The following is a 14359-nucleotide window of genomic DNA, read 5'->3' on the forward strand; positions in this document are numbered from 1 at the left end:
GCCACATTAATTGTACATCAGGCAGCATCATGTGGGCAAGTAACACGCTGAGAGGAGAACTGAGTTCTAACTGTACTTCTTCCTGTCTTGGAGTCCTCACCTCACTCTCCCACAGATCTGGTATATAAATCCTATGAAACAATATTCGTAAAAGTGTTTTGACAATTTCAAAATATAATGTTGCCGCTATTTGGTCTAACTTGGGTCTTTAGGCAGCCACTGGTACTGGCACATTGAAAAATGGCAGCTCTATTCTGTGATAAATTATTTAAGTTTGAAGGAATCCCATCCACCAATTTTACTGACAGGGCATTGAACTAGTAATAAGAAACATCACTCTTGCCACTAGGATGAATTTTCTTAGAGTCTTCTGTCTTGTTGGGCTTTGCTGATTGGAAAGCTGGTGGTCATTCATTCATGCATGCATTTATTCAATAATATTTGTTCAGTAGCATGATGTGCCAGGCCCTGTGCTGGGCATTAGGGCTGCTTATACAACTTGTAGTTGTAGTAGACACATTATATATGGCCCTGCCTTCATGGAGATTATGATCTAGCAGAGGAAACATGCAAGGAGTAAGGAAATCATAATGCATTTGGCAAGTGCTATGATAGATAACATCCAGGACCTCTTAGAAGGGCCATCAAGGTGAGAGTTCAGGGTTAGGGAAGGCTTACTAGGAAAAGTGAAACCAAGGCTGAGATCTGAATGATGAGTAGGGGTGTGCCAGGGAAAGAGAGGGTGAACAATATTTGTGGCAAAGAGGACAGCACATGTGTAGTGCTGGAGGTGAGGGACTATGGCATGAGAAGGAAAATGGAGCACAGGGGACATGAAGGAAAACAAAGAGTGAGGCTGGAAGTATCCTAAGAACAAAGGAGCCCACTGAAGGATTTAGGGAGGCAAGTGACATGTGTGCACATGAGAAATACGACTGCAGGTACAGGGTGAAGAACAGGCTGGAGGTGGTCAAGACAAGAAGGAGGGTGGAGAAAACCAAGGAGGCTGCCTCATATCCAGAGAAGGGAAGATGATGCCCAAACTAGGAGAGTGGCAATGGTGTTGGAGACGTCAAGGGATTCTAGAGATCATATCTGAGATATTCAGGAGGAAGAATGATATAGGACTTAGACTACATGAGCAGGTGTGTTGAGGGAAATTAGGAATGCAGAGTCAAGGATGACTCTAAGGTGTGTGGGTGGGTTTTTGGAGGAAGTGGGTGGAGTTGACTAAGGCCATTGCTGTTCCTTACAAAAAAATGAAAGAATGTTTATGGGGCATCTGCTGAGTGCAATTTCCTGAGCTAAATACTAACAAGCATTATCTCATTTAAGTCTTGCAACATCCCTATGATATAGGATCTCTTATTTTTAGTACGTGCTTGAGGACACACAACTGGTAATGACAAAGCCAAGATTCCAACTCAGCTTCCTGATTCCAGCACCTGGTCTCTGAAGCACCACAGGTCGACATTATTAATTCACTTCAGTGTTCACGTCTAGGTTTAAATCATAGATCTTCTGGTTACTAACAAGTTTAGAGGGATCACTGCGTCATTTAAACTCTCTGAATCTCAGTTTCTTCAGCCAAAATCTGGGGTATTAGAATACCTCCTTCACAGAGTTGGTATAATGATTAAATTAGTCCTAATACTGAGAGAGCAAACATTTATTGATGCTGACTATATTCCATGCTGTGTTATAAATACTTTATATATATTACCTAATTTCATCCTCACAAGGGCCCTTGAAGTGGCTTCAATTATTTTCTCTATGTTACAGATGAGGAAACAGAGGCACAGAGAGATTAAATGCATACTCAGAGTTACATAACTGGGATGCAAACGTGGGTGTGCATTTCTGGAGCCTGTGCTCTTCGCTGCTGTGTCAGGCTGCCTCTACTAAGAAGTCAGATCTTAGAAAGTACCTGACAGATGAAAAGCCTAGTGTCTGGAATATTGTACCTGCTCAGTGGTGGCTACAAATTTTATTCAACTTTTCTATAAGTGCCAGGCACTGTATTAGGCAAACAAGTTAGACATGGTCACTGTCTCAATGCCTTCATTGGACTTCTGGAAAGTCATTTCCAGTCATGAATCTTTTCCCATTGTCAGGCCCCTGCTGCCCATGTGAATTTGGGACAGGTGGATGTTCTATGTGGAATGCTTCAGGGGAGTCTGAGGGAGCTGGGTTTCATCAGGAGCCAAATTCAGAGCACTGAGCTGCACTGCTGATGTGATTAACCTGAGTGTTGCCCAAAAGACCCCACAGAGACCCTGGAGGGGCTGCTGACTTCCTTTCTCACATCTTTGCGCACATTTATGCAGGCAAGGAGCAAGTATTTCAGCATCTAGGTGAAAGAAAAAAACTGGCTTACAAAGGAGTCAGAAAAATCTAACAGATGTTTGGGGGCCAGATGTGAGGGACCACAGATTCATGGTATTTTTTAACTGGAAAGGAGATCAGAGAGCTAATCTAACTCCATAATGTGAGAGGGGAACCTGAGTGGCAGAGACATTCAGGGGTAACATGGAGATGGAAACTTGTAGCTTTGCTTGTGTTTTGGTTTCTTTCTGTGCCCCAGCTCCTCCATTTATACAATTCCACTTCCCTTCAAACTCCAATATGCTATGAATTGAAATGTTCAAATCACAGTTACCTATTTGCTGACTGACATCACGTGGACAAATAATACTTTGATCAGGAGTAACAAGTGTTAATTAATTGCTCATGTTTGTGATGATGTAGAGGCAGTTAGTTACCTATAATTTCCTTTCAATTGTTTTGGCATCATGTAAGTAGAAACTGAGTCTAGAATCTTCCACAGACGTTTATTGTTCTTCCCAAAGATGAGACTTGTCTTTGCACCTGTGTGTAAGTAATCCGTTTAGTAAACACATGGGACTGATGGACACTTTAAATTCATTTTGAAAAAAACATGTATCAAACTTACCAAATATTAAACATTAAAGAGAAATAATTATCTGGGTGGTGGGATGACAGGTTATTTTTATTTTCTTGTAATCTGTGCTCTTTCATTAGCATAATAGCTAACATTTACTTAGCAAGTACTTGGTGTCAGGTTCTGTGCTGCATGTGCTTGATTTCATTTAATGCTCACAACAAGCCTATAAAGGAAAGACTACTTTCCCCCGCATTTTACAGAGGAGGAAAGTAAAGTTCAGTCAAAAAAGGTTATGTAACTTATTTAAAGGGACACAGAAAGTGGGGTCACTGGGATTCAAACCCAGACTATCTACTCTGGTAAGTTCGTTCTTGCCAATGCCCTCAAGTTTCTATTAGGGATACAAAGATTATCATTTTATGTGAAAAGAAACACAAGTATTTAAAAAGTAATACCTGTGGGGCTTTTTTTTTTTTTTTTTTGCGCTGGGGAGATAAAGTTTGTGAATTATTTTTTCAGTTTTAGTTTCATGAATTGGTTTAAATTGCTATTAAATAACAATATTTTGTAAGGACAGCTTATCTTTAGCAAGCTGTAAATTACTTATTAGAACAGTCTCTCTCAGATACATCTGATGAGAAGCTGCAGTTTGCATCCATCATAGACTAATAAAGAGCAAGAATGTAAATTCTGATGCATGTGTGAATGGGAAGATGTAGAAAATTACCATCGGTTTTCCTCAGAAAATAGGCACTTAGTATCAATATCTGGAAATCATTACCTCTTGCTTGAGTATCGTTTGTATAGACCTGTCTGCTTTGAAATTGCCTGATATACTTGATGAATGGTGTGGAGGAGGCATACACAAAGAACTGACTTGTGCCATAATATAGGGAAAGGTTGTTTTAAATCATGATCAGAAGAATCATTCCTGAAACAATAGGTACAGTGATTCTTTAAAAAAAGAGCTGTCAAAAGTATGGAAATGCCACGTATGGTAAAGAGTAAAATTTTAAAAAACAGGTTCCCCCATTCCCCAAACTGAAAGGGGACACTGAAAGGATACTGTCAGTTCTATGGGCTCCCAAATTGAAGTGATCTCAACAATGCCTTGAAAATCAATTTCCAGGCACTGACTAAAACTGAAATTTTACCAGTTCCTATTGTGGTCCTGGGCAAGGATACCACAGTGAGCTCCAGACCACAGGTAATGTTTTACTAGGAGAGGTGAGTATGAAGACCCCTGGGTTGAAAACAAAAACAAAACAAACAGCACGAGACAAAAAAGTCTGAGTTTAGAGATGAGGTTTAACTTTCTCAATACAGCTCTAAGGGAAGGTTATGTTTCTGAAGCTCTCCATTGGGGTGAAATGCCCTAGGCTTTTGTTGGAGGGTCAAATTACCAGTCCTCCATTTTACTACTAGTTCTTAAAACTTCAGGGTACTCTCATGCTTAAAGTCTTCTAATGACTATAATACCCAGAATAAGACCCAAATTTCTTTCCATGGCTTGCAAGGACTCACCTGAAGCTGCTGCTGCTTCCCTCTGCGACCTCATCCTTCTCCCACTCACCACTCCAGTCATCCTGCTCTTCCTCTGGTCATGCTAAGTTTGCTTCTGCCTCAGGGCCTTTGCACTTACTATTCCCTGGGTCGAAACAGTATTCCAACAAGGCTTTTGAACCTGGCTTCTACTCATTATTCAGGTCTCACCTCTTTAAAAAAGCCTTTACAGAATAACAATCTAATGTAACATTCCCCATCACCTCGTGCAGCCACAACCCCAATATCACATTTTATATGCTTTATGGCTTGTCACCATCTGAAATACCTTGTGTTTTTGAAAGTTTGCTTTTTTAGTTGCCTTTCTCACCCATTAGAATGATAGCTCTGTAACACAAAAGACCTTGGCTATTTCAAGTACCGCTATATTTTCAACACCTAGTACCCAGTATTTACCAAATAAGTAGATGAGTGTAATTTAACATTCTTACCCCTAATCATACTATTATAAAGGTACCTATACTCTTCTTTTTTTTTCTTTTTTTAAAAAAAGCTTTACCTAGGACTTCCCCGGTGGTGCAGTGGTTAAGAATCCGCCTGCCAATGCAGGGGACACAGGTTTGAGTCCTGGTCCGTTAAGATCCCACATGCGGCGGAGCAACTAAGCCCGTGCGCCACAACTACTGAGCCTGCGCTCTAGAGCCCGTGAGCCACAACTGCTGAGCCCGCATTGCCACAACTACTGAAGCCCGTGAGCCTAGAGCCCGTGCTCCGCAACAAGAGAAGCCACCGCGATGAGAAGCCCGCGCACTGCAGCGAAGAGTAGCCCCCGCTCGCCACAACTGGAGAAAGCCCGCGCGCAGCAACGAAGACCCAACGCAGCCAAAAATAATTAAATAAATAAATAAATTTATTTTTTTTAAAAAAAGCTCTACCTAATAAATTAAAAATTAACACTGGAAGAGGCTGCCATGGCGGCCAGGGAGGAGGTGCTCACCTTGCAGGCTGAAGTTGCACAGCGTGAGGAGGAGCTGAGTTCCCTGAAGCAGAGGCTGGTGGCGGCTCTTCTGGCCGAGCAGGAGTCAGAGCGGTCGGTTCCGGTGTCTCCCCTGCCGCCGAAGGCCGCCCTGTCCCGAGCTGAGATTCTGCGCTACAGCCGGCAGCTCGTGCTGCCTGAGCTGGGCGTGCAGGGACAGCTGCGCCTGGCGACCGCGTCCGTGCTGGTCGTGGGCTGCGGGGAGCTCGGCCGCCCACTGGCGCAGTACCCGGCAGCGGCCGGCGTCGGCCGCCAGGGCCGTGTGGACTATGACGTAGTAGAAGCGAGCAACCTGGCCCGCCAGGTGCTGCACGGCGAGGCCCTGGCGCAGGGCCCTGGGCCCTGACCTGTAGCACCAGGTCTTTCCGGCCGCCGCTACACTGCGCCGTCTCAATTCGGCGGTGCAGTGCGTGCCCTACGCCCAGGCGCTTACGCCAGCCACGGCGCTAGACCTGGTCCGCCGCTGTGATGTGGGGGCTGATTGCTCCGACAACGTGCCCACTCGCTACCTGGTTAACGACGCCTGCGTGCTAACCGGCCAACCCCTCGTGTCGGCCAGCGCCCTGCGCTTCGAGGGCCAACTCACAGTCTACCACTACGGCGGTGGGCCTTGCTGCGTGTTTCCGCAACCACCACCGGTGGAGACGGCGACCAGCTGTGCGGATGGCGGGGTGCTTGGTGTGGTTACCGGGGTCCTGGGCTGCCTGCAGGCGCTGGAAGTGTTGAATATCGCTGCAGGTCTGGGCCCCTCTTACAGTGGCAGCCTTTTGCTCTCTGATGCCCTCGGAGGTCATTTCCGCTGTATTCGGCTGCGGAGGCGCAGGCCCGACTGTGCAGCTTGCGGGGAGCAGCCCACTGTGACTGATCTGCAGGACTACGAAAGCTTCTGTGGCTCCTCGGCCACCGATAACTGCTGTCCCCTACAGTTGCTGAGCCCGGAGGAGCGAATTTCTGTCGTCGACTATAAGCGACTTGTGGATTCCGGGTCACCCCACCTGTTGCTGGACGTCAGGCCTCCAGTGGAGGTGGACCTGTGTCGGTTGCCTCACGCCCTACACATCCCTTTGAAACATTTGGAATGGAGGAATGCGGAGAGCCTGAAACTCTTGGGAGAAGCAATCCGGGAAGGGAAGCAGGGTACACAGGAAGGGGCATCTCTCCCCATTTATGTGATCTGCAAACTGAGCAATGACTCCCAGAAAGCCGTGAAGATCCTGCAGTCCTGGACAGACTTAGACTCTTTAACAGTTCGGGATGTTGTGGGAGGCCTCATGGCCTGGGCTGCCAAAATCGATGGAATGTTTCCGCAATACTGAGGTGGCCGGTAGAGTCTGACCAGCGAAAGATGTGGGTAGTCATGTTACCTAAAGTTTTTTTTGCCTTTATGAATGTATTTGCATTTTTTTTCAGTAATGTACGGAAGAGCCTGGGATTCTCCAATATCTGCGGATAGGTGGACTTCTTTTTATAAGGAGCTTTTTAATTGTAACTTATTGGGTGATGTAGCAATTAAGGGGTTATAACACTGTTCCTCTGAACTGTCTGGTGTTTGCAGCACTTGGATGGTGTGTTGAACAGGTGGGATAGAATGTAAGTGACAGGACTTTGTGTTCTGAACTGCAGGTCATTTGTGTGTCCTGTCTTTATTATTATTATTTTTTTTAATCTTCCAATTAAAAAGCTCTTTACAGTTGTCCATTTTATTGCTTGGAAAGGTGTAATATACTTACTGAATCAAAGGATCATGAGAGATTACTCCAAGCAACTCTATGCCAATAAAATGGACAACCTGGAAGAAATGGACAAATTCTTAGTAATGCACAACCTTCCTAGACTGAACCAGGAAGAAATAGAAAATATGAACAGACGAATCACAAGCACTGAAATTGAAACTGTGATTAAAAATCTTCCAACACACAAAAGCCCAGGACCAGATGGCTTCACAGGCAAATTCTATGAAACATTTAGAGAAGAGCTAACACCTATCCTTCTCAAACTCTTCCAAAATATAGCAAAGGGAGGAACACTCCCAAACTCATTCTACAAGGCCACCATCACCCTGATACCAAAACCAGACAAAGATGTCACAAAGAAAGAAAACTACAGGCCAATATCACTGATGAACATAGATGCAAAAATCCTCAACAAAATACTAGCAAACAGAATCCAACAGCACATTAAAAGGATCATACACCATGATCAAGTGGGGTTTATCCCAGGAATGCAAGGATTCTTCAATATATGCAAATCAATCAATGTGATATACCATATTAACAAATTGAAGGAGAAAAACCATGTGATCATCTCAATAGATGCAGAGAAAGCTTTCGACAAAATTCAACACCCATTTATGATAAAAGTCCTGCAGAAAGTAGGCATAGAGGGAACTTTCCTCAACATAATAAAGGCAGTATATGACAAACCCACAGCCAACATCGTCCTCAATGGTGAAAAACTGAAACCATTTCCTCTAAGATCAGGAACAAGACAAGGTTGCCCACTCTCACCGCTATTATTCAACATAGTTTTGGAAGTTTTAGCCACAGCAACCAGAGAAGAAAAAGAAATAAAAGGAATCCAAATCAGAAAAGAAGAAGTAAAGCTGTCACTGTTTGCAGATGACATGATACTATACATAGAGAATCCTAAAGATGCTACCGGAAAACTACTAGAGCTAATCAATGAATTTGGGAAAGTAGCAGGATACAAAATTAATGCACAGAAATCTCTAGCATTCCTATACACTAATGACGAAAAATCTGAAAGTGAAATTAAGAAAACCCTCCCATTTACCACTGCAACAAAAAGAATAAAATATCTAGGAATAAACCTACCTAAGGAGACAAAAGACCTGTATGCAGAAAATTATAAGACACTGATGTAAGAAATTAAAGATGATACGAATAGATGGAGAGATATACCATGTTCTTGGATTGGAAGAATCAACATTGTGAAAATGACTCTACTACCCAAAACAATCTACAGATTCAATGCAGTCCCTATCAAACTACCACTGTTATTTTTCACAGAACTAGAAGAAAAAATTTCACAATTTGTATGGAAACGCAAAAGACCCCGAATAGGCAAAGCAATCTTGAGAAAGAAAAACGGAGCTGGAGGAATCAGGCTCCCTGACTTCAGGCTATACTACAAAGCTACAGTAATCAAGACAGTATGGTACTGGCACAAAAACAGAAATATAGATCAATGGAACAGGATAGAAAGCCCACAGATAAACCTACGCACATATGGTCACCTTTTCTTTGATAAAGGAGGCAAGCATATACAGTGGAGAAAAGACAGCCTCTTCAATAAGTGGTGCTGGGAAAATTGGACAGGTACATGTAAAAGTATGAAATTAGAACACTCCCTGACACCATACACAAAAATAAACTCAAAATGGATTAAAGACCTAAGTGTAAGGCCAGACACTATCAAACTCTTAGAGGAAAACATAGGCAGAACACTCTATGACATAAATCACAGCAAGATCCTTTTTGACCCACCTCCTAGAGAAATGGAAATAAAAACAAAAATAAACAAATGGGACCTAATGAAACTTAAAAGCTCTTGCACAGCAAAGGAAACCATAAACAAGACCAAAAGACAACCCTTAGAATGGGAGAAAATATTTGCAAATGAAGCAACTGACAAAGGATTAATCTCCAAAATTTACAAGCAGCTCAATATCAAAAAAACAAACAACCCAATCCAAAAATGGGCAGAAGACCTAAATAGACATTTCTCCAAAGAAGATATACAGATTGCCAACAAACACATGAAAGAATGCTCAACATCACTAATCATTAGAGAAATGCAAATCAAAACTACAATGAGATATCATCTCACACCGGTCAGAATGGCCATCATCAAAAAATCTACAAACAATAAATGCTGGAGAGGGTGTGGAGAAAAGGGAACACTCTTGCACTGTTGGTGGGAATGTAAATTGATACAGCCACTATGGAGAACAGTATGGAGGTTCCTTAAAAAACTAAAAATAGAACTACCATTCAACCCAGCAATCCCACTACTGGGCATATACCTGAGAAAACCATAATTCAAAAAGTGTCATGTACCAAAATGTTCATTGCAGCTCTATTTACAATAGCCAGGACATGGAAGCAACCTAAGTGTCCATCAAGAGATGAATGGATAAAGAAGATGTGGCACATATATACAATGGAATATTACTCAGCCATAAAAAGAAACGAAATTGAGTTATTTGTAGTGAGGTGGATGGACCTAGAGTCTGTCATACAGAGGGAAGTAAGTCAGAAAGAGAAAAACAAATACTGTATGCTAACACATATATATGGAATCTAAGAAGAAAAAAAAAAGTTCATGAAAAACCTAGTGGCAAGACAGGAATAAAGACACAGACCTACTAGAGAATGGACTTGAGGATATGGGGAGGGGGAAGAGTAAGCTGGGACAAACTGAGAGAGTGGCATGGACATATATACACTATCAAACATAAAATAGATAGCTAGTGGGAAGCAGCCGCATGGCACAGGGAGATGAGCTCGGTGCTTTGTGACCACCTACAGGGGTGGGATAGGGAGGGTGGGAGGGAGGGAGACGCAAGAGGGAAGAGATATGGGGACATATGTATATGTATAACTGATTCACTTTGTTATAAAGCAGAAACTGACACACCATTGTAAAGCAATTATACTCCAATAAAGATGTTAAAAAAAATAAAATAAAATAAAAATAAAAAATAAACACTGAAGAAAAAGGCATAATCCTTCCTTGAAACCTTGGGCCCAAAACCAGGTGTCACTCTACAGTGTCCGTGTGCTTAATTATTTATTCTTGGCTTTTAAATTACATTAACGAATAACATAGGCAATAAGTGGGATGATGCTCAGCCTGCTTAATCAGTAACATAAGAAGAAAACAAAAGGCAAGTTATCCTCTCATACATCCAGACAGCAGCTTTAAGGAAGTCAGCCAAGGGAAGCTTGGCATTTGGATTTACTGGAGCCAAATGTTCTACAAAGAACTAGCCAGTGAACCTGCACCCTTTGCCCAGTGGTGGCATTAGAATTGGTCTGCCTCTGCTTCCTGTAGTTGACACTGTTGTTGGACTACCTGGAATGGCTGCCCATTCCTTGCTGGAAAGCCCAGATTTTATTGTGGCATCCTCTACTTGGAGATGACCATCCTGTACCAAGCTTAGATGCAAGCCTGATCTGTGTAAAGCAGCCAGGCTAATCCCACTTTCCTTGTCCAGGTCGGTTTAAAAGTGGGTATATGACTCAGACTGAGGCCAAGGGGACAACATAAGAAATCGTTAGGGACATCTGGAAGAAAAAAATTGTCAAAAAACCCCCCACAACCATGTCTTTTTCACTGGATATTGTTGTGTCTCTCTGAGTGTGATACCCTGAATGGCTGCAGTTGTCTTGGGACAAAGCTGACATTCCAAGGATAGCAAGGCAGGGAGATGAAGAGAATCTGAGTCCTCCATGCTGTACTTCAGCCAGGGAATTAGTCAGCTCTGGGGGGCTCCCTGCCTCAGGACTTATGTGAAACTAGGTAATGGCAGTAACTGCTTAACTGGGTTCTTTGCTTCTGACCTTGGCCCCTTACTGTTTATTATTGACCTGCTGTTAAAAGGAGCATTTTATGAGCAGTGGCTGTCTACCTCATTCAGGCAGAAGTTCAGGTCTTTGTAATGGTCTCTAAGGCCCCTGCTTGCATCTGCCTGTCATCATCTCTCTTGTCTCCACCTCTCATAACTTCTCTCTTTGCTCACTCAACTTCAGCCCCACTAGCCTCATGTCTAGTCCTTGAACATACCAGATAAGCTCTTGCCTCAGGGCATTTGCACTGACCATTACCTCTATCTGGAACTCTCCTTCCCAGATATCCATATGACTTGATCTCTCACCTTCTTCATATCATTGCTAAAATGTTATCTTTTGCATGACATCTTGACCATCCTATTTAAAAGAGAACACCCACCCCCCTAGACCTTCTGTTGCTTTACTTTCCTCAATTGCACTTATAACCTTATATGTTATATTCCACTTATTTATTTTATCTATTGTCTATCCCCTCCGCTACTGAATCTCCAATGCCTAGAATGCCTAGCACACAGTGGGTACTTAGCAGATATTTGCGGAACTAAGGAAGAGGTCATAACTCTTTTGCTGTTCCACATGTTAGATGAATTTTCCTGTTGCAACTAGAAGCATCTTGAGTAAAGGATTTCGCTTGGGCTGCCATGTGACCAATGCCCTGCATTTTCAAGACAGTCAACCATGTTTCAAATTCACAGTCAGTGCTTCTAGAACAGAGTGCTGCCCACCCCAAAGCCATCTTCAGTCTATATTGTGTAGAGGAAGATGAGCAAAAGAGAAATTGCTGGTGTAGGATTCACGAGTTTGCTTTCTGGTCCCTATGAGACCATGGGCAATTTAAAATTTATCTCTACTCGCCTTAATCTTTTCATCTCTGTGAGGAATAATCTACCTACTATCAGTAATATCTATACTATCTCTTTTCTACCTATAACATGAGATTATAAAACCTACTCTAGTTGTCTCCCATGGGGGTTATAAGAAATAAATGACCCATATATATTAAAAGCAGAAAAGTGCTATGTTATATTTATGATGGATTGTTTTAAAATGAGTTACTTTATTCTCCTGTAAACATTCATTATTTTTGTATTAATGATAGTCATAATTTTTTTGTGCTTTGTTGACATTTAGTATCTGCTGAAGGCTCTATTCATTCAGTAAGTCTTCACTGAGCCCGTTCTTGGTGTCAGGCTATTTTCCAGGGGTGTGCTATCACACAAACTCTGATTTCAGACAGGTGTGTTACTAGGGTAGGTTGTTGAACTTTCTGAGCCTCAATTTCCTCCTTTGTAAAATGAGGTTGCCTCGTATCTTGTTGTGGCAAAAATTAAATGAGATAATATATTGAAAGTTATTATTACAGAATCTGGCCCGGTGAAGTCTGATTAAATAGAATTATCATTATTATTACTCTACCATGGCCAAGTACTGTGTAGTACTTTTCAAGATCTTATGAAGAAAGCTTCAGGGGGAGGGGAGGAAGGGATAGACTGGGAGTTCGGGATTAACAGGTGCAAACTATTATATATAGAACGGATAAACAACAAGGTTCTATTGTATAGCACGGGGAACTCTATTCAATATCCTGTGATGAACCAAAATGGAAAAGAATATGAAAAAGAATATATATGTGTGTGTATATATATATGAATCACTTTGCTGTACAGCAGAAATTAATACAACATTATAAATCAACTATACTTCAATAAAATAAATTAAAAAAAAAAAGAAAGCCTCTCAAGATAGCCCAGGGAAGATGAGTAATTTGCCTAATGGAATAGTTAAACCCTAAATAAAACTTGGGTCTATGTGTCTAAAGAGACTGGCTAATTCCTATTCCTTCGTTTGGCCTCAGATTGGCTGCCAGTTACTGTAGAGACCCTTCCCTGCGCCCTCTGCCACCCCACTGTGGGTTGAGTTAGGTGGCTTACTGTTTTCCTAGCATTTTCCACACTCACCCTGGATTGCAATTGACAACCACTTGTTGATATCCCTCAGGAGAATGTAAACTGCTCACGGGAGGGGAGCAATGGTGTCTTGTTTCCCCAGCCGGTGCCTGGCACAGAGTAGGTGCTCCATAAATATTTGCTGAGGAAACACATTTAAAGTGACTGGTATTAGGGCAGGGGTGAAATGGACAGCCGTGGAGCTTTTTCTCTTTCTCGGCTTGGAAATGTTTAATTACCTAATGCTTACAGAGGCACAGGATGTTTGAACTCAGTGCTGTGCAGAGTATCTGCTTCCCTTCCCCCACAGAGCCGTGCAAGCTTCCTGCAAGTCCACTTCTCACCAAGGCGCCTTCAGAGCACGGCAAGCCCGCAGCTCTCTAGCATCAAGGCATCCTCAATCACAGCTGAGAAAAATGCTTTCATCTCGTGGCAACTTGTTCATAATCAGACCAATTTTGCTTCTAGCGGATTGGAGCCCGGTACAAAGTACAGTTGCATAGGAAATCCCTTTGTAGCTGGCTGGATGCAGAGAGGAGATTCCGGGCTTCCTTTTGATGCACAGAGGAGAGACTTTTACTCCCCTCAGTGCCTCGGGCAGAGAACTGGGCTGCACAGTAACTTCATATTTATTGGCATTCTGATTTCCTTTAAAAAGCACTCAAAATACGCTCAGATGTTCTATCTGCTCTGCTCTCACAATAGCTCCCTGATGTCAGGAAAGAACAAATATAATTTCTCAGTGTGTCTCTTGGATCAACCTATGTTAGAATTATTTGGGATGCCTATGAAATTTGCAAGCTCTTTGACGCCATCCCAGACCTTCTGAATCAGAATCGCTAAGGGTAGGACCTGGGAATATGCATTGTAAACCCTCCTCAGGTGATTCATATGCATAATAAGGTTCGAAAAATCATTTGGTGACCTAAGGTCACTAACTGGGTAACCCAGCCTAAAGTTAGAGATAACCTGACTTCAGGTTAGAGCTTGATTAATAACCCTGTGTTGGTGGCTTGAGATTGTTGATCCAGAAAGCTTCTGTCCAAAAACAAGAGTTCTGGGGCTTCCCTGGTGGCGCAGTGGTTGAGAGTCTGCCTGCCAATGCAGGGGACACGGGTTCGAGCCCTGGTCTGGGAAGATCCCACATGCCACGGAGCAACTGGGCCCGTGAGCCACAACTACTGAGCCTGCGCGTCTGGAGCCTGTGCTCCGCAACGGGAGAGGCCCGCGCACCGCGATGAAGAGTGGTCCCCGCTTGCCGCAACTAGAGAAGGCCCTCGCACAGAAACGAAGACCCAACACAGCCAGAAATCAATCAATCAATCAATCAATCAATCGTGAATTTCTTTTTTAAAAAAAAAAAAAAACAAGAGTT

General features: G+C 42.8%; 2 protein-coding genes across 4 annotated transcripts in view; one reads left to right on the plus strand and one right to left on the minus strand.

Annotated features, from left to right (window-relative positions):
• The window catches only part of PPP2R2B (protein phosphatase 2 regulatory subunit Bbeta), a 685183-nt gene that overhangs the window by 445048 nt on the left and 225776 nt on the right, over positions 1-14359 (minus strand). The window lies entirely within an intron of this gene.
• Positions 5380-6760, plus strand: LOC133090045 (adenylyltransferase and sulfurtransferase MOCS3-like). The gene is made up of 2 exons (XM_061188300.1): positions 5380-5769; positions 5804-6760. The coding sequence occupies exons 1-2, from the start codon at positions 5380-5382 to the stop codon at positions 6758-6760; spliced, it is 1347 nt and encodes a 448-aa protein (XP_061044283.1).

Source organism: Eubalaena glacialis, chromosome 4 (assembly GCF_028564815.1).
Source record: "Eubalaena glacialis isolate mEubGla1 chromosome 4, mEubGla1.1.hap2.+ XY, whole genome shotgun sequence".
NCBI lineage: Eukaryota > Metazoa > Chordata > Mammalia > Artiodactyla > Balaenidae > Eubalaena > Eubalaena glacialis.